The sequence below is a fragment of the Pleurodeles waltl genome, chromosome 1_2, assembly GCF_031143425.1.
Source record: "Pleurodeles waltl isolate 20211129_DDA chromosome 1_2, aPleWal1.hap1.20221129, whole genome shotgun sequence".
NCBI classification, from domain to species: Eukaryota; Metazoa; Chordata; class Amphibia; order Caudata; family Salamandridae; genus Pleurodeles; species Pleurodeles waltl.
In genome coordinates, this window is record NC_090437.1 from 1,349,406,650 (window position 1) to 1,349,427,721 (window position 21,072).

The 21,072-nt window shown below is 49.1% G+C and overlaps 1 protein-coding gene across 2 annotated transcripts in view; it reads left to right on the plus strand.

The window, feature by feature from the left end:
* LOC138252733 (NACHT, LRR and PYD domains-containing protein 3-like) overlaps nt 1–21,072 on the plus strand; it is a 451,062-nt gene that overhangs the window by 231,994 nt on the left and 197,996 nt on the right. For both annotated transcript variants that reach the window (XM_069205763.1, XM_069205764.1), the window contains one exon: nt 16,482–16,568. In XM_069205763.1, the coding sequence (XP_069061864.1) occupies nt 16,482–16,568 (87 nt within the window). The remainder of the gene's footprint in view (nt 1–16,481; nt 16,569–21,072) is intronic.

Sequence of the window (21,072 nt, forward strand, 5' to 3'; positions counted from 1 at the left end):
GGAGGCCGTAGGGAGGGAGGAGGAGGACAGGACACCCAGCATGAGGAGCAGGAGAGGGAGCCCAGGAGGCCGTGGAGAGGGTGGAGATGGACAGCACACCCAGCACAAGGAGAGGGAGCCCAGGAGGCTGTAGGGAGGGTGGAGGTGGACAGGACACCCAGCACAAGTAGCCAGAGCCCAGGAGCCCCTTGAGAGATTGGAGTCCAGGAGGCCGTAGGGAGGGTGGAGGTGAACAGGACACCCAGCACGAGGAGTCGGAGCCCAGGAGGCTGTAGAGAGGGTGGAGGCGGACAGCACTCCCAGCATGAGGAGCTGGAGCCGGAGTCCAGAAGGCCGTAGAGAGGATGGAGGTGGACACGACACCCAGGAGGAGTGTGAGAAAGTAGCCTCTTTCCAGCCTTGTTACCCCCACTTTTGGCCTGTTTGTGAGTATATGTCAGGTGTTTTCACTGTCTCACTGGCATCCTGCTAGCCAGGGCCCAGTGCTCATAGTGAAAACCCTATGTTTCCAGTATGTTTGTTATGTGTCACTGGGACCCTGCTAGCCAGGACCCAGGTGCTCATAAGTTTGTGGCCTATATGTATGTGTTCCCTGTGTGATGCCTAACTGTCTCACTGAGGCTCTGCTAACCAGAACCTCAGTGGTTATGCTCTCTCTTTTACAAATTGTCACTAACAGGCTAGTGACCAATTTCACCAATACACAATGGCATACTGGAACACCCTTATAATTCCCTAGTATATGGTACTGAGGTACCCAGGGTATTGGGGTTCGAAAGAGATCCCTATGGGCTGCAGCATTTCTTTTGCCACCCATAGGGAGCTCTGACAATTCTTACACAGGCCTGCCACTGCAGCCTGAGTGAAATAACGTCCACGTTATTTCACAGCCATTTACCACTGAACTTAAGTAACTTATAAGTCACCTATATGTCTAACCTTTACCTGGTAAAGGTTGGGTGCTAAGTTACTTAGTGTGTAGGCACCCTGGCACTAGCCAAGGTGCCCCCACATCGTTCAGGGCAAATTCCCCGGACTTTGTGAGTGCGGGGACACCATTACACGCGTGCACTATACAGAGGTCACTACCTATGTATAGCGTCACAATGGTAACTCCGAACATGGCCATGTAACATGTCTAAGATCATGCAATTGTCACCCCAATGCCATCCTGGCATTGGGGAGACAATTCCATGATCCCCTGAGTCTCTAGCACAGACCCGGGTACTGCCAAACTACCTTTCCCGGGGTTTCACTGCAGCTGCTGCTGCTGTCAACCCCTCAGACAGGTTTCTGCCCTCCTGGGGTCCAGCCAGGCTTGGCCCAGGAAGGCAGAACAAAGGACTTCCTCAGAGAGAGGGTGTTACACCCTCTCCCTTTGGAAAAAGGTGTCAGGGCTGTGGAGAAGTAGCCTCCCCCAGCCTCAGGAAATGCTTTGATGGGCACAGTTGGTGCCCATCTCCGCATAAGCCAGTCTACACCGGTTCAGGGATCCCCCAGCCCTGCTCTGGTGCGAAACTGGACAAAGGAAAGGGGAGTGACCACTCCCCTGGGAGGTGCCCAGAGCTTCTCCAGTGTGCTCCAGACCTCTGCCATCTTGGAAACAGAGGTGCTGCTGGCACACTGGACTGCTCTGAGTGGCCAGTACCAGCAGGTGACGTCAGAGACTCCTTCTGATAGGCTCTTACCTGTGTTGCTAGCCTATCCCCCTTCCTAAGTAGCCAAACCTCCTTTTCTGGCTATTTAGGGTCTCTGCTTTGGGGAATTCTTTAGATAACGAATGCAAGAGCTCATCAGAGTTTCTCTGCATCTTTCTCTTCACCTTCTGCCAAGGAATCGACCGCTGACTGCTCTGGACGCCTGCAAAACCGCAACAAAGTAGCAAAGACGACTACTGCAACCTTGTATCGCTGATCCTGCCGCCTTCTCGACTGTTTTCCTGGTGGTGCATGCTGTGGGGGTAGTCTGCCTCCTCTCTGCATTAGAAGCTCCGAAGAAATCTCCTGTGGGTCAACAGAATCTTCCCCCTGCAACCGCAGGCACCAAAAGACTGCATCACCGGTCCTCTGGGTCCCCTCTCAGCATGACGAGCGTGGTCCCTGGAACTCAGCAACTCTGTCCAAGTGACTCCCACAGTCCAGTGACTCTTCAGTCCAAGTTTGGTGGAGGTAAGTCCTTGCCTCCCCACGCTAGACTGCATTGCTGTGTACCGCGTGGTTTGCAGCTGCTCCGGTTACTGTGCACTCTTCCAGGGTTTCCTTTGTGCACAGCCAAGCCTGGGTCCCCAACACTCTAACCTGCAGTGCACGACCTCCTGAGTTGTCCTCCGGCGTTGAGGGACCTTCTTTTGTGACTTCAGGTGAACTCCAGTTCACTCTTCTTTGTAGTGCCTGTTCTGGCACTTCTGCGGGTGCTGCTTGGTTCTGAGTGGGCTCCTTTTCTTGCTGGACGCCCCCTCTGTCTCCTCACACAATTGGCGACATCCTGGTCCCTCCTGGGCCACAGCAGCATCCAAAAACCCTAACTGCGACCCTTTGAGCTAGCAAGTCTTGTTTGCGGTCTTTCTGCGTGGGAACACCTCTGCAAGCTTCTTAACAACGTGGGACATCCATCCTCCAAAGGGGAAGTTCCTAGTCCTCTTCGTTCTTGCAGAATCCACACTTCTACCATCTGGTGGCAGCTTCTTTGCACCCACAGCTGGCATTTACTGGGCATCTGCACACTCCCGACTTGAGTGTGACTCTTGGACTTGGTCCCCTTGTTCCACAGGTACTCTCATCTGGAAATCCATCATTGTTGCATTGCTGGTGTTGGTCTTACTTGCAGAATTCCCCTATCATGACTTCTGTGCTCTCTGAGGAACTTAGGTGCACTTTACACCTTCTTTTCAGGGCCTTGGGATGGGCTATTTTTCTAACCCTCACTGTTTTCTTACAGTCCCAGCGACCCTCTACAAGCTCACATAGGTTTGGGGTCCATTTGTGGTTCGCATTCCACTTCTAGAGTATATGGTTTGTGTTGCCCCTATACCTATGTGCTCTCATTGCAATCTATTGTGACTGTACATTGCTTGCATTGCTTTCTATTGCTATTACTGCATAATTTTGGTATTGTGTACATATATCTTGTGTATATTTGCTATCCTCATACTGCGGGTACTCACTGAGATACTTTTGGCATATTGTCATAAAAATAAATACCTTTATTTTTAGTATATCTGTGTATTGTGTTTTCTTATGATATTGTGCATATGACACCAGTGGTATAGTAGGAGCTTTGCATGTCTCCTAGTTCAGCCTAAGCTGCTCTGCTAAGCTACCTTTTCTATCAGCCTAAGCTGCTAGACACCTCTTCTACACCAATAAGTGATATCTGGACCTGGTGCAGAGTGTAAGTACCCCTTGGTACCACTACAAACCAGGCCAGCCTCCTACATTGGTTGTGCAGCGGTGGGATAAGTACTTGCAACTACTTACCACTTTGTCATTTTGTACTTTTCATAAGAGAAAAAATACACAAAACAAGTTCAGTGTATGTACACCTAACCAAAAAGTTTTGCTTTTCTTCTCTTAGTCTATTGCTAAGTGCTGAAAAGTACCTCTAAACTTTCAAAACGTTTCTTAAAAGTTGAAAAAGTTTTTATTTTCTGTTCCTTAAAAAGTTCTAAAACTTTTTCTTTCTTTTTCTGTCCCTTAAACCTTTTCTATCATGTCTGGTACAGGTCAAACTCTAGATCTGACCAGAGTTGCTTATGACCACCTTAGCTGGAAAGGAACATGGAGTCTCTGCATTGAAAGAGGTTTAGGGGTAGGGAAGAATCCCTCAAGAGAATTGTTAGTTAATATGCTCATTGAACAGGATAAGACCATAGTTGGCACATCTGGTAAGACATTAGCTGATGGTTCACACTCTGATTCTGGGGTAGCCCCAGTAAAAGAGGTAGAAGGGAACCTTCCCAACCACGCCACCTAGCAGGGCTGGTACTGATGTGAGTTCTCATCATTGTATAGAGGTTGCTCCTTTAGGCCAGGTTGTTAGAGTGCCATCTGTTAGGGACAGGTCTCCCTCTGTTCATTCTCACCATTCGTCTGTGTCAAGGCATGCCCAACCCACCCACCCTGAAGACAGAGTGTTAGAAAGGGAACTCAATAGATTGAGAGTGGAGGAATCCAGACTGAAGCTCAAGAAGCAACAGCTGGATTTAGACAGGCAAGCATTTGACTTAGAAAAAGAAAGACAGAGGTTGGGGTTTGGACCCCATGGCGGCAGCAGCAGTATTACAGATAGTAATCCTGTAAAAGAGCATGATTCTAGGATTCTGCACAAGATAGTTTCCCCTTACAAGGAGGGGGATGACATTAACAAGTGGTTTGCTGCACTTGAGAGGGCCTGTAATGTACAGGGGGTCCCTCAAAGGCAGTGGGCTGCTATCCTATAGCTATCTTTCAGTGGAAAGGGTAGGGATAGGCTCCTTACTGTGAAGGAAAGTGATGCCAATGATTTTACAGTTCTTAAGAATGCAGACCTTGATGGTTTTGGCTTAACCACTGAACAGTACAGGATCAAGTTCAGAGAAACCAAAAAGGAGTCTTCACAAGACTGGGTAGACTTTGTTGACCATTCAGTGAAGGCCTTGGAGGGGTGGTTACATGGCAGTAATGTTTCTGACTATGAAAGCCTGTATAACTTAATCCTGAGAGAGCATATTCTTAATAATTGTGTGTCTGATTTGTTACACCAGTATCTAGTGGACTCAGATCTGACCTCTCCCCAAGAATTGGGAAAGAAGGCAGACAAATGGGTCAGAACAAGAGTGAACAGAAAAGTTCATACAGGGGGTGACAAGGATGGCAAGAAGAAGGATGGTAAGTCTTCAGACAAGGGTGGGGACAAATCTAAAAATGAGTCTTCATCAGGCCCACAAAAACACTCTGGTGGGGGTGGTGGGCCCAAATCCTCTTCAAATCAAGTAAAGAAACCATGGTGCTGTTTATGTAAAGTAAAAGGCCATTGGACAACTGATCCCAGTTGTCCAAAGAAAAGCACCAAGCCTCCTACCACTACAACCCCTGCTGCTACACCTAGTGCCCCTAGTTATAGCAGTGGTGGTGGGAGCAAACCTACTAATAGCCAATCCAAGGGAGTAGCTGGGCTCACTTTTGTTAATTTAGTTGGGGTTGGTCTTGTTAGGGAGACCACAGAGGCTGTGTTAGTCTCTGAGGGGGCCATTGATTTGGCCACCTTGGTTGCTTGTCCCCTTAATATGGATAAATACAAGCAACTTCCCCTAATAAATGGTGTTGAGGTTCAGGCCTACAGGGACACAGGTGCCATTGTTACCATGGTAATAGAGAAACTGGTCCACCCTGAACAACGCCTACTTGGTCACCAGTACCAAGTGACTGGTGCTCATAACAACACTCTTAGCCACCCCATGGCTGTTGTGAATCTCAACTGGGGGGGGGGGGTGTTACTGTTCCAAAGAAAGTTGTGGTTGCCTCAGATTTACCTGTAGACTGTCTGCTAGGGAACAATTTGGAGACATCAGCTTGGGCAGAAGTGGAGTTGGAGGCTCATGCCGCAATGCTGGGCATTCCAGGGCATATTTTTGCTTTGACAAGGGCTCAGGCCAAAAAGCAAAAAGGACAGGGTGACTTGGATCCTGGAACAATGGACCAAGTGCTCCCTAAAGCTAGAGTTAGTAAAGGTAAAACACTACCTACTATCCCTCCCTCTACAGTGGATTATACTTCTGAGGAAGAAGAATTTCCACCCTGTGCAGAACCTACACCAGAGGAGCTGGAAGCAGACACTGCTGAGTTTTTGGGTGGAGGGGGGACTGCCAGGGAGGAGCTGAGTGTGGCACCGCAGACCTGTCCCACACTAGAGGGTCTAAGACAGCAAGCTGTCAAACAAGCAAATGGGGAAGTCAGTGACTCTCACAGAGTTTACTGGGAGGACAACCTCTTGTATACTGAGGCAAGGGACCCTAAACCTGGAGCAGCCAGGAGATTGGTCATTCCCTTGCAATACAGAGAGTTCCTCCTAACTCTAGCCCATGACATTCCCTTGGCTGGACATTTGGGACAAATGAAAACTTGGGACAGGCTTGTTCCCTTGTTTCATTGGCCAAGAATGTCAGAGGACACAAAGGAATTTTGTAAGTCCTGTGTCACCTGTCAAGCCAGTGGCAAAACAGGTGGCACCTCAAAGGCACCCCTTATTCCACTACCTGTGGTTGGGGTTCCCTTTGAAAGGGTAGGGGTTGACATAGTCGGCCCCCTTGACCCTCCTACTGCCTCAGGCAATAGGTTTATCTTGGTGGTAGTGGACCATGCCACCAGATATCCTGAAGCAATTCCTCTAAGGACCACTACAGCTCCTGCAGTGGCAAAGGCCCTCCTGGGAATCTTTTCAAGGGTGGGCTTCCAAAAAGAGGTGGTATCAGACAGGGGAAGCAATTTCATGTCTGCTTACTTAAAGGCCATGTGGAAGGAATGTGGTGTTACATACAAGTTCACCACACCCTATCATCCACAAACAAATGGACTGGTTGAGAGGTTTAATAAAACTCTCAAAGGAATGATATTGGGACTCCCTGAAAAACTCAGAAGGAGATGGGATGTCCTGTTACCTTGCCACCTTTTTGCGTACAAGGAGGTACCCCAAAAAGGAGTGGGCTTCAGCCCCTTTGAACTTCTATTTGGACACCCTGTAAGAGGTCCTCTAACACTTGTGAAGGAGGGTTGGGAACAACCTTTAAAAGCTCCAAAGCAAGACATAGTGGACTATGTACTTGGCCTAAGATCTAGGATGGCTGAGTACATGAAAAAGGCCAGTAAAAACCTTCAGGCCAGCCAAGAGCTCCAAAAGCAATGGCATGACCAGAAGGCTGTTCTGATTCACTACCAACCAGGGCAGAAAGTGTGGGTCTTGGAGCCTGTGGCCCCAAGAGCACTCCAAGACAAATGGAGTGGACCCCACATTATTGTTGAGAAATAGGGAGACGTCACCTACTTGGTTGACTTAGGCACTGCCAGGAGTTCCCTTAGGGTGCTCCATGTCAATCGCCTGAAACCCTACTATGACAGGGCTGATCTCACCCTGCTCATGGCAACAGATGAAGGACAGGAAGAAGAGAGTGACCCTCTCCCTGATCTCTTCTCTTCCACAGAACTAATGCTCTAGTGGAAGGTGTAGTTTTGGCAGATTGTCTTACTGCTGAGCAGAAAGACCACTGCATAAATCTCCTGGGTCAGTTTTCTGAACTCTTTTCTACTGTGCCAGGCACCACATCTTGGTGTGAGCACACTATAGATACTGAAGACAGCTTGCCTGTCAAAAGTAAGATCTATTGGCAGCCTGACCATGTCAGGGACTGTATAAAACAAGAAGTTCAGAAAATGCTTGAACTGGGAGTGGTTGAGCACTCTGAAAGTCCATGGGCCTCTCCTGTGGTACTTGTACCAAAGCCTCATTCCAAAGATGGGAAAAGGGAAATGAGATTTTGTGTTGACTACAGAGGTCTCAACCAGGTAACTAAAACTGATGCTCACCCTATACCCAGGGCAGATGAGCTAATAGATACACTGGCATCTGCCAAGTATCTAAGCACCTTTGATTTGACTGCAGGGTATTGGCAGATCAAGTTATCAGAGGATGCAAAAGCAAAAACTGCATTTTCCACCATTGGAGGGCACTACCAATTCACAGTAATGCCCTTTGGTTTGAAAAATGCACCTGCCACTTTTCAGAGGTTGGTGAGTACAGTCCTGCAAGGGTTAGAGGCTTTTAGTGCAGCATATCTAGATGATATAGCTGTCTTTAGCTCCACCTGGGATGATCACCTGGTCCACCTGTGGAAAGTTTTGGAGGCCCTGCAAAAGGCAGGCCTCACTATCAAGGCTTCAAAGTGCCAGATAGGGCAGGGGAAAGTGGTTTATCTGGGACACCTGGTAGGTGGAGAACAGATTGCACCACTTCAGGGGAAAATCCAAACTATTATAGATTGGGTTCCCCCTACAACTCAGACTCAGGTGAGAGCCTTTTTAGGCCTCACTGGATACTATAGGAGGTTCATAAATAACTATGGCTCCATAGCAGCCCCTCTTAATGACCTCACTTCAAAGAAAATGCCTAAAAAGGTATTGTGGACAGCTAACTATCAGAAAGCTTTTGAGGAGCTGAAGCAGGCCATGTGCTCTGCACCTGTCCTGAAAAGCCCCTGTTACTCCAAAAAATACATTGTCCAAACTGATGCATCTGAATTAGGGGTAGGGGCAGTCTTATCACAACTTAACTCTGAGGGCCAGGATCAACCTGTTGCTTTTATCAGCAGGAGGTTGACCCCTAGAGAAAAGCGTTGGTCTGCCATAGAGAGGGAGGCCTTTGCTGTGGTCTGGGCACTGATGAAGTTGAGGCCATACCTGTTTGGCACTCACTTCATTGTTCAGACAGACCACAAACCTCTACTTTGGCTAAAACAAATGAAAGGTGAAAACCCTAAGGGGCATATTTATACTCCGTTTGCGCCGGAATTGCGTCGTTTTTTTTGACGCAATTCCGACGCAAAACTAACTCCATATTAATACTTTGGCGTTAGATGCGTCTAGCGCCAAAGTCCATGGAGTTAGCGTCATTTTTTAGCGTGGACACCTACTTTGCGTTAATTATATGCAAGGTAGGCGTTCCCGTCGGAAAAATCGACTCAGAGGCATGTGCGTCGGATTTAAACTCCCGGGCAAAATTCACGCCCGGGAGTGGGCCGGTCAAAAAAAATGACGTACGGCCGCTTTTGCGCCGATTTTTAGCGCCTGCAAAAGGCAGGCGTTAAGGGACCTGTGGGCTCTGAAGGAGCCCAGAGGTGCCCTCCCATGCCCCCAGGGACACCCCCTGTCACCCTTGCCCACCCCAGGAGGACACCCAAGGCTGGAGGGACCCATCCCAGGGACATTAAGGTAAGTTCAGGTAAGTCATTTTTTTTATTTATTTTTGTGGCATAGTGGGGCCTGATTTGTGCCCCCCTACATGCCACTATGCCCAATGACCATGCCCAGGGGACAGAAGTCCCCTGGGCATGGCCATTGGGCAAGGGGGCATGACTCCTGTCTTTGCTAAGACAGGAGTCATTTCTATGGGGGTTGGGAGTGAAAACAAATGGCGCAAATCGGGTTGAGGCGAAAAAATTGCCTCAACCTGACTTGCCCCATTTCTTGACGCCCAAGCCCCATATCCCCCTACGCCGGCGCTGCCTGGTGTACGTCGTTTTTTTTAACGCACACCAGATGGCGCCGGCGGCTAACGCCGGCTAACGTCATTCAATAAATACGGCGCCCGCATGGCGCTTCAGAATGGCGTTAGCCGGCGCTAATTTTTTTGAGGCAAAACTGCGTTAGCGCAGTTTTGCGTCAAAAAGTATAAATATGGGCCTAAATTGTTGAGGTGGTCCATATCCCTACAGGGAATGGACTATACAGTGGAACATAGACCTGGGAGTACCCACTCCAATGCAGATGGACTCTCCAGATATTTCCACTTAGAAAATGAAGACTCATCAGGTCATGGCTAGTCTTATTGTCCTTCGTTTGGGGGGGGGGGGGTTGTGTAGGAAAGTACCATCTTGCCTGACATGTTACCCCCATAATTCACTGTATATATGTTGCTATAGTTGCATGTGTCACTGGGACCCTGCCAGCCAGGGCCCCAGTGCTCATAAGTGTGCCCTGTATGTGTTACCTGTGTTATGACTAACTGTCTCACTGAGGCTCTGCTAACCAGAACCTCAGTGGTTATGCTCTCTCATTTCTTTCTAAATTGTCACTAACAGGCTAGTGACCAATTTCACCAATTTACATTGGCATACTGGAACACCCTTATAATTCCCTCGTATATGGTACTGAGGTACCCAGGGTATTGGGGTTCCAGGACATCCCTATGGGCTGCAGCATTTCTTTTGCCACCCATACGGAGCTCTGACAATTCTTACACAGGCCTGCCATTGCAGCCTGAGTGAAATAACGTCCACGTTATTTCACAGCCATTTACCACTGCACTTAAGTAACTTATAAGTCACCTATATGTCTAACCTTTACCTGGTAAAGGTTGGGTGCTAAGTTACTTAGTGTGTGGGCACCCTAGCACTAGCCAAGGTGCCCCCACATTGTTCAGGGCAAATTCCCCGGACTTTGTGAGTGCGGGGACACCATTACACGCGTGCACTATACATATGTCACGACATATGTATAGCGTCACAATGGTAACTCCGAACATGGCCATTTAACATGTCTAAGATCATGGAATTGTCACCCCAATGCCATTCTAGCATTGGGGAGACAATTCCATGATCCCCCGAGTCTCTAGCACAGACACGGGTACTGCCAAACTGCCTTTCCCGGGGTTTCACTGCAGCTGCTGCCAACCCCTCAGACAGGTTTCTGCCCTCCTGGGGTCCAGCCAGGCTTGGCCCAGGAAGGCAGAACAAAGGACTTCCTCAGAGAGAGGGTGTTACACCCTCTCCCTTTGGAAAAAGGTGTCAGGGCTGGGGAGGAGTAGCCTCCCCCAGCCTCTGGAAAGGCTTTCATGGGCACAGATGGTGTCCATTTCTGCATAAGCCAGTCTACACCGGTTCAGGGATCCCCCAGCCCTGCTATGGCGCGAAACTGGACAAAGGAAAGGGGAGGTGCCCAGAGCTCCTCCAGTGTGCTCCAGACCTCTGCCATCTTGGAAACAGAGGTGCTGCTGGCACACTGAACTGCTCTGAGTGACCAGTGCCAGCAGGTGATGTCAGAGACTCCTTCTGATAGGCTCTTACCTGTGTTGCTAGCCTATCCTCCTTCCTAGGTAGCCAAACCTCCTTTTCTGGCTATTTAGAGTCTCTGCTGTGGGGAATTCTTTAGATAACGAATGCAAGAGCTCATCAGAGTTCCTCTGCATCTCTCTCTTCACCTTCTGCCAAGGAATCGACTGCTGACTGCTCTGAAAGCCTGCAAAACTGCAACAAAGTAGCAAAGACGACTACTGCGACCTTGTAACGCTGATCCGTCCGCCTTCTCGACTGTTTTCCTGGTGGTGCATGCTGTGGGGGTAGTCTGCCTCCTCTATGCACTAGAAGCTCCGAAGAAATCTCCTGTGGGTCGACGGAATCTTCCCCCTGCAACCGCAGGCACCAAAAGACTGCATCACCGGTCCTCTGGGTCTCCTCTCAGCATGACGAGCAAGGTCCCTTGAACTCAGCAACTCTGTCCAAGTGACTCCCACAGTCCAGTGACTCTTCAGTCCAAGTTTGGTGGAGGTAAGTCCTTGCCTCCCCACGCTAGACTGCATTGCTGGGTACCGCGTGATTTGCAGCTGCTCTGGCTCCTGTGCACTCTTCCAGGATTTCCTTTGTGCACAGCCAAACCTGGGTCCCTGACACTCTAACCTGCAGTGCACGACCTCCTGAGTTGTCCTCCGGCGTCGTGGGACCTTCCTTTGTGACTTTGGGTGAGCTCCGGTTCACTCCACTTCGTAGTGCCTGTCCTGTCACTTCTGCGGGTGCTGCTTGCTTCTGAGTGGGCTCTTTGTCGTGCTGGACACCCCCTCTGTCTCCTCCCACAATTGGCGACATCCTGGTCCCTCCTGGGCCACAGCAGCATCCAAAAACCCAAACCGCGACCCTTGCAGCTAGCAAGGCTTGTTTGCGGTCTTTCTGCACGGAAACACCTCTGCAAGCTTCTTCACGACGTGGGACATCCATCCTCTAAAGGGAAAGTTTCTAGCCCTTGTCGTTCTTGCAGAATCCACAGCTTCTACCATCCGGTGGCAGCTTCTTTGCACCCACAGCTGGCATTTCCTGGGCATCTGCCCACTCCCGACTTGATCGTGACTTTTGGACTTGGTCCCCTTATCCCACAGGTACTCTCGTCTGGAAATCCATCATTGTTGCATTGCTGGTGTTGGTCTTCCTTGCAGAACTCCCCTATCACGACTTCTGTGCTCTCTGGGGAACTTAGGTACACTTTGCACTCACTTTTCAGAGTCTTGGGGTGGGCTATTTTACTAACCCTCACTGTTTCCTTACAGTCCCAGCGACCCTCTACAAGGTCACATAGGTTCGGGGTTCATTCGTGGTTCGCATTCCACTTCTAGAGTATATGGTTTGTGTTGCCCCTGTACCTATGTGCTCTCATTGTAACCTATTGTGACTATACATTGCTTGCACTGTTTTCTATTCCTATTACTGCATATTTTTGGTATTGTGTACATATATCTTGTGTATATTTGCTATCCTCATACTGAGGGTACTCACTGAGATACTTTTGGCATATTGTCATAAAAATAAAGTACCTTTATTTTTAGTATATCTGTGTATTGTGTTTTCTTATGATATTGTGCATATAACAACAGTGGTATAGTAGGAGTTTTGCATGTCTCCTAGTTCAGGCTAAGCTGCTCTGCTATAGGTACTTTCTATCAGCCTAAGCTGCTAGACACCCCTCTACACTAATAAGGGATATCTGGACCTGGCGCAAGGTGTAAATACCCCTTGGTACTCACTACAAACCAGGCCAGCCTCTTACATCTCATTAGGATAATGAGAGCCTACGCGACAAAGGGGCCATACTGTCCAGGGCAGGGTGCACTCTAAGTTGATGTTCTTTGGCACAGTCAGAGTTTTGGATGTAGTGGGGGCAAGGAATTATGGCCAACTGAGTTAGAGGAATATTTCAATAATGGAGGTAATTAGGATCCATATATAGTGAAGGAAAAGTAAAACAGACTAGAGCGGTGTTACATTGTTGGTGACCTTGAGAAGGTCAAACGACAAAGTGTGGATGATGGTAGGCCAACAAGTTTGGCACTTGTTCCATCAGCGTGGGTGCAGCCAGGCTGGGTGTATGTTGGGGATGAGTGAGGAAAGGTTGAAAGCCTTGATAGGTGGAGTTCATAGTGTGTGTGGGGTAGCAGAAGGTGAAGACCTACTGCTTGATTTTGTTGGCACGGTTGGATGGCAGAGAAACCTAATGGACAAGGCCTTGCTTGAATTTTTGGAAAAATGGCTACTCATAGTGAAGCGGGCTGGGTAACAAGCAGGAAAACAGAGCTAGAATCAGAAACTAGGTTTAGGAGACCAGAAGGTGGGGTACATTGGTTTGCAAAATTGAAAATGAGATAGGTACAGGTATTGCCCGTGCTGTATGGGTTCGGAGAGTTGAGGCTTAGACTGTACGTGGGTGAGAACTACCTGCCACAGACTTCAGGGTTCATATGGGATCTGAAGTTGGTGCAGCTCAAGCAGGAAAGAGAAGAGATTTTCTGGAAGCTGCTTCCAAGGAGTGTTTGTCGAGTGGCCTGAAAGCAGTGGTCATTCGCAGGACAATTAATGAAGGGATATATAAAACGGGGCAAATCACCCCTGAGGGTCTCAAGGCACTGGAGTAGCTAGCTGCTTCGTGGTGATCTGTTCATCTGAACAGCCAGGTCTTGAGTCCTTTCCTGATTTGCTGGAGTGATGAGGAGGTCCTGAAGTATAAGGGGAGGTTGTTCCAAGCTTTGGCCTCCAGGACAGGGAAGAAGGTATGTATGGACGTTTACGGTTTCTGGTATTTGGGGAATATTGGGTTTGTTAAGAAGCATGTGGACGCGGGCCTCAGGTGGGTTGTATTGTAGTGGTATATTAGGATCAATTTCTAATTACTGGGCAACAGGCTGTAGTTAGTGAAGCTCATGCGAGTAATGGGGGGGGGGTGGTGAGTAAGTGGTGAAAGTGGGAGGGACAGAAATAGTGCCTCTTGGGGTGGAAAGTTTCTGGTGGTGGAGAGGGCTCAGACTAGCCAGAAAATGTAGCAATGAGGGATCTTTGGATCGGAGTGCAAGGCAAGGGGAGAATGGTCCAAGGGAGGAGCAACAGGCAGCGTGGACATAGCACGGGCAGGAAGATGCACACCAGGGTGTGTTGCAAACTTCAGGGGAGACACACACAAGCCCATAGGAATAAGAAATAGGGTGTCTTGAGATGATTCAATGTGAAGTGAAGGTGGAGGGCTTTAGAAGGTTATGGGGCAGGAAGGATTTAGAGAAGAGGGGAAAGGGCTGGTTGTTGATGTGAGTACATTTGTCTGAAAGATACTTATCTTGTAAATCTGATCTCAACTTCTTTCTAATGAATGTGGCATTTTGCACCTTACAGTAAACTCCTTTTCATTCAGTGCAGTCTTGGGATGTGAGATGTTCAGGTGATTTCTGCAGACACTGGAGGAAGAACATGAAACTGAATGTGAAGGTGCAGCTGAATGCCCTAATAGCATCCCTCACTTTAGACAAGCGAGACACCTCCCAGTTTACTTTACACTTGTTCTTCAGGGGGTTTGAGTGCCCTACCCTGCAACATTCCGGGGAAATGAGGGAGTATCCCATGTGGAGGTGGCACATTGACATTAAGGAGTGTAAAACCGCTTTGATGTGTCTTTCCAGGTCATTGCCAAACAATCTAGCATTTTTAAACCAATCCATTGAAAACACTTTCACAAGTAGTTACAGCTGTTTATGGAGAGAATGTGTAGGTGGAGGGGGACACTACGGGCCTCATTTACCAGGCCCTACCAGCACACTCTGCCACTGGAGTGTCATTCTTTGGGTGCTCCACGGACGCAGTGTGCCAACCCATAGTCACAAGGCTACGCAAAGACACGTTGCATGGCTTTTTGTGGCCTTGTAAATATGGACCCTTTTCACGCATAACTCTTTGTGAAAGGTGCGTTCCATGGTGTTGCTTTGGGTGTTCCCACAAAGCACCCTTGGCACCCAAAGGAATCCGATGCATTCCCAGATTTACAAGTCTGGCAATGCACCAGATTCCCACACCACCTCAGGAGTGACATAAGAGTGACGCAACACAGAGAAATATCTCGGTTTCTCCCTGTTTTCCCTCTTTCTATGTGTACTGCATTCTGCAGCACACATAGAAAGAGGAACACACCTCTTGTGATTGTTTTTGTGCAGGAAGGTGTCCCTTCCTGCACACAAACAATCACCCCCACAACGCAGGCTCCCTTGCACGTTGGCACAAGGATGCCTGCGTTGGTGTATAGCAGCAATTTGTGCAGGGGAAAAGGACAGACATGTGCCATGCCCTGTATATATGGTGCGTTTCTGCCTTTTCCCGGTGGCACAGGCCGGCGCAGCAAGGCCCTTGCGCCACCCTGCACCACTGGCCTTGTAAATGAGGCCAAATGTAGCTCAGGGGGTATCATTAATCGAAATTCCAACATATGGTCGCATACACAAGAATTGGGCACTCTTAATAAATCCTCTACTCACTCTTGGTTATTTCAAAACTGTACTCAAATATTGCCAATCAAGCAGATTGAACGCCTTTTGAGCATGAGCTGAGGTTTTGGCCACTGATCTCTATAGACTTTCACCATGACCAACGGGAGCAGCAGTATCAGGGGTATCTGTCCCTCATGTGATATCCTGATCTCCCTGTACCTCATGTGATAATGTGACCTCTCTGTCCTTCATGTGATATCCTGATCTCTCTGAGGCTCGCGGATAATGTAACCTCTCTGTCCCTCATGTGATGTACATATCTCCCTGTTCCTCATGTGATAATATGACCTCTCTGTCCCTCATGTGATATACTGATCTACCTGTACCTCATGTGATAATGTGACCTCTCTATCCCTCCATGTAGAGATCTCCCTGTACTTCATGTGATAATATGATCTCTGTCCCTCATGTCATATACTGAGCTCCCTGTACCTAATGTGATAATGTGACCTTTCTGTTTCTCCAGTGATGTACACATCATTTGATAATATGACCACTATATACCTCAAGTGATATACTGATCTACCTGTACCATATGTGATAATGTGACCTCTCTCTCCCTCATGTGATACACTGATCTCCCTTTGCCTCTTGTGATAATGTGACCTCCCTGTACCTCATATGATAATGTGACCTCTCTGTCCCTCATGTGATATACTGATCTAGCTGTACCTCATGTGATAATGTGACCTCTATGTCCACCATGTGCTGTACAGATCTATCTGTACATCCTGTGATATTGTGACCTCTGTGTCCCTCATGTGATAATGTGACATCTCTGACCCTTAAGTGATATTGTGACCTCTCTGTCCCTCATGTGATGTACAGATCTTTCTGTGCCTCATGTGATATTGTGACCTCTGTGTCCCTCGTGTGATAATGAGGCTTCTGTATACCTTGTGATAATGTGACCTCTCTGACCCTCATGTGATATTGTGACCTCTGTGTCCCTCATGTAATATACAGATCTTTCTGTACCTCATGTGATATTGTGACCTCTGTGTCCCCCATGTGATAATGAGGCTTCTGTGTACCTCATGATAATGTGACCTCTCTGCCCCTCACGTGATATCCTGATAGGTTGATCAGATGGCCTGTTAAAGTTCTTCTTGTCTCTTGTCCTGGATTTGAGTTTTGAGCTTCTCTAAGACTCTCTGTTCTGTTGCCTGCAGAATTGGCTCCAACCCCCTGGGTGATTTAGGGGTGACCATGATGAAAATGGCCCTGATGCACAAAGACTGCAGACTGCAGAGGCTGAGGTATGTGTGTGTGCCTTGCAGGAGGCTGGGATAAGGGAGGGGCCTGCTTGGGGGAAGAGAGTGAAGAGGGTGGGATAAAAGGAGTCTGGGGGAAGCCAAGTGTATGAGGGGACAGGACAGGAGCTGTAGCACAGGTATGAGGCGCTGACGTATGAGGCTGAGATGAGTCAGCAGGATAGGAGCTGTAGCACAGGTATGAGGCGCTGACGTATGAGGCTGAGATGAGTCAGCAGGATAGGAGCTGTAGCACAGGTATGAGGCGCTGACGTATGAGGCTGAGATGAGTCAGCAGGATAGGAGCTGTAGCACAGGTATGAGGTGCTGACGTATGAGGCTGAGATGAGTCAGCAGGATAGGAGCTGTAGCGCAGGTATGAGGCGCTGGCGTATGAGGCTGAGATGAGTCGGCAGGATAGGAGCTGTAGCACAGGTATGAGGCTCTGACATAAGAGGCTCAGATGAGTCGGCAGGATAGGAGCTGTAGCGCAGGTATGAGGCGCTGGTGTATGAGGCTGAGATGAGTCGGCAGGATAGGAGCTGTAGCACAGGTATGAGGCGCTGGCGTATGAGGCTGAGGCACTGATGTATGAGGCTGAGATGAGTCAGCAGGATAGGAGCTGTAGCACAGGTATGAGGTGCTGACGTATGAGGCTGAGATGAGTCGGCAGGATAGGAGCTGTAGCACTGGTGTGAGGCACTGACGTATGAGGCTGACATGAGTCGGCAGGATAGGAGCTGTAGCACTGGTGTGAGGCACTGACGTATGAGGCTGAGATGAGTCGTATGAGGCTGAGATGAGTCAGCAGGATAGGAGCTGTAGCACAGGTATGAGGCACTGACGTAGGAGGCTGAGATGAGTCGGCAGGATAGGAGCTGTAGCACAGGTGTGAGGCGCTAACTTATGAGGCTGAGATGAGTCAGCAGGATCAGAGCTGTAGCACAGATATGAGGCTCTGTCGTATGAGGCTGAGATGAGTCAGCAGGATATGAGCTGTAGCACAGGTATGAGGCATGACGTATGAGGCTGAGATTAGTCGTATGAGACTGAGATGAGTCAGCAGGATAAGAGCTGTAGCACAGGTATGAGGCTGAGGTGAGTCAGCAGGATAGGAGCTATAGCATAGGTATGAGGCACTGACATATGGGCTGAGATGAGTCATATGAGGCTGAGAGAGGCAGCAGGATCAGAGCTGTAGCACAAATATGAGGTGCTGACGTATGAGGCTGAGATGAGTCAGCAGGATAGTAGCTGTGGCACAGGTATGACGCGCTGACGTATGAGGCTGAGATGAGTCAGAAGGATAGGAGCTGTAGCACAGGTATGAGGCGCTGACGTATGAGGCTGAGATGAGTCTGCAGGATAGGAGCTGTAGCACAGATATGAGGTACTGACGTATGAGGCTGAGATGTGTTATATGAGGCTGAGATGAGTCAGCAGGATCGGAGCTGTAGCACAGATATGAGGCGCTGACGGATGAGGCTGAGATGAGCCTGCAGTAAAGGAGCTGTAGCACAGGTGTGAGGCGCTGACGTATGAAGCTGAGATGAGTCAGCAGGATAGGAGCTGTAGCACAGGTATGAGGCGCTAACTTATGAGGCTGAGATGAGTCAGCAGGATAGGAGCTGTAGCACAGGTCTGAGGCGCTGACGTTTGAGGCTGAGATGAGTCAGCAGTATAGGAGCTGTAGCACAGGTATGAGGCGCTGACGTATGAGGCTGAGATGAGTCAGCAGGATAGAAGCTCTAGCACAGCTATGAGGCCTGATGTATAAGACTGAGATGAGTCATCAGAATAGAAGCTGTAGCACAGGTATGAGGCACTGACGTATAAGGCTGAGATGAGTCAGCAGGATAGGAGCTGTAGCACAGGTGTGAGGCACTGACGTTTGAGGCTGAGATGAGTCAGCAGGATAGGAGCTGTAGCACAGGTATGAGGTGCTGACCTATTAGGCTGAGATGAGTCAGCAGGATAGAAGCTGTAGCACAGCTATGAGGCCTGATGTATAGGACTGAGATGAGTCAGAAGAATAGAAGCAGTAGCACAGGTATGAGGCGCTGACGTATGAAGCTGAGATGAGTCTCAGGATAGGAGCTGCAGCACAGGTTTAAGGCACTGACGTATGAGGCTGAGATGAGGCTGCAGGATATGAGCTGTAGCACAGGTGGAGGCGCTGACATGAGTCAGAAGGATAGGAGCTGTAGCACAGGTATGAGGTTCTGACATTTGAGGCTAAGATGAGTCGGCAGGATAGGAGCTGCAGCACAAGTATGAGGCGCTGACGTATGAGGCTGAGATGAACAGAAGGATAGGAGCTGTAGCACAGGTATGAAGCGCTGACATATGAGGCTGAGATGAGGCCTGATGTATAAGACTGAGATGAGTCAGAAGAATAGAAGCTGTAGCACAGGTATGAGGCACTGACGTATGAGGCTGAGATGAGTCAGCAGGATAGGAGCTGTAGCACAGGTTTAAGGCACTGACGTATGAGGCTGAGATGAGGCTGCAGGATATGAGCTGTAGCACAGGTGGAGGTGCTGACATGAGTCAGGAGGATAGGAGCTATAGCACAGGTATGAGGCTCTGACGGATGAGGCTGAGATGAGTCGGCAGGATAGGAGCTGTAGCACAGATGTGAGGCGTTTGGGTAAGAGGCTGAGAAGAGTCAGCTGAATAAGTGCTGTAGCACGGGTATGAGGTGTTTGGGTAAGCGTCAGAGGCCAGAGGGAGAAGACTGATTATCTGAAGCCTGGAGTAAAAGGATGCAGTAGAAGAGAAGGCTCTGGTAAGAGGAGGAGAGATGAAACAGGAAAAATGAGTTGAGTAGAGACTTACATAAAAGGAGAGATGGAATAGGAAGCCTGTGGTCCGAGGAGGAGGATGGTTATGGAGGGTGTGGTAAAAAAAGCGCTGGAGTTAGAAGATGCTCGGTTAAGAAGAGGCTGAGGTAAGAGGAGATTGAGGTAAGAAGAGGCTGAGATAAGTAGAGGCTGGGATAAGAGGAGGCTGAGGTAAGAAGAGGCTGAGGTAAGAGGAGGCTGGGGTAAGAAGAGGCTGAGGTAAGAGGAGACTGAGGCAAGAAGAGGCTGAGATGAGGAGAGGCTGGGATAAGGAGAGGCTGAGGTAAGGAGAGGCTGAGGTAAGAGGAGATTGAGGTAAGGAGAGGCTGGGATAAGGAGAGGCTGAGCTAAGGAGAGTCTAGGATAAGGAGAGGCTAGGATAAGGAGAGGCTGAGGTAGGAGGAGATTGAGGTAAGGAGAGGCTGGGATAAGGAGAGGCTGAGGTAAGGAGAGGCTAGGATAAGGAGAGGCTGAGGTAAGAGGAGATTGAGGTAAGGAGAGGCTGGGATAAGGAGAGGCTGAGGTAAGAGGAGATTGAGGTAAGGAGAGGCTGGGATAAGGAGAGGCTGAGGTAAGGAGAGGCTGAGGTAAGGAGAGGCTGACGTAAGAGGAGATTGAGGTAAGGAGCGGCTGGAATAAGGAGAGGCTGAGGTAAGGAGAGTCTAGGATAAGGAGAGGCTAGGATAAGGAGAGGCTGAGGTAAGAGGAGATTGAGGTAAGGAGAGGCTTGGATAAGGAGAGGCTGAGGTAAGGAGAGGCTAGGATAAGGAGAGGCTGAGGTAAGAGAAGATTGAGGTAAGGAGAGGCTGGGATAAGGAGAGGCTGAGGTAAGAGGAGATTGAGGTAAGGAGAGGCTAGGATAAGGAGAGGCTGAGGTAAGAGGAGATTGAGGTAAGGAGAGGCCGGGATAAGGAGAGGCTGGGATAAGGAGAGGCTGAGGTAAGGAGAGGCTAGGATAAGGAGAGGCTGAGGTAAGAGGAGATTGAGGTAAGGAGAGGCCGGGATAAGGAGAGGCTGGGATAAGGAAAGGCTGAGGTAAGGAGAGGCTAGGATAAGGAGAGGCTGAGGTAAGAGGAGATTGAGGTAAGGAGAGGCTGGGATAAGGAGAGGCTGAGGTAAGGAGATGCTGGGATAAGGAGAGGCTGAGGTAAGAGGAGATTGAGGTAAGGAGAGGCTGGGATAAGGAGAGGCTGAGGTAAGAGGAGATTGAGGTAGGAGAGGCTGGGATAAGGAGAAGCTGAGGTAAGAGGCGTACAAGAAAGTGGAATTAAGGGGGGTAGGGGATTGAGGAACAGGAGGCTGTTTTAAGATGGACTAGCGAAATAGGAGGATGTGTAAATGGCTTTGATAAAAGGATATGGTGTACTGGGAGGCATTAAGAGGGTACGGGAAAAAGGCTGAAGTACGGGGCAAGGATTAAAAGGAGGCTGGTGTGACAAGGTTGAGCTAGAGGTGAGTGGGGCAACAAGAGGTTAATGTACAGGAAGGAATGTGTGGCTAGATGTGGATCTGTTAGACGGCAGAAGGAGGTATAGGTGATATAAGAGATCTAGGCAGAAGCGGTATTCAGACACCAGAGTAAGAGGAGGGTGGGGTAAGAGGAGCGCAGAGTAAGAAGATACTGAGATAAGAGGAGGCTGGGGAAAGACGGGACAGGTATAATCACA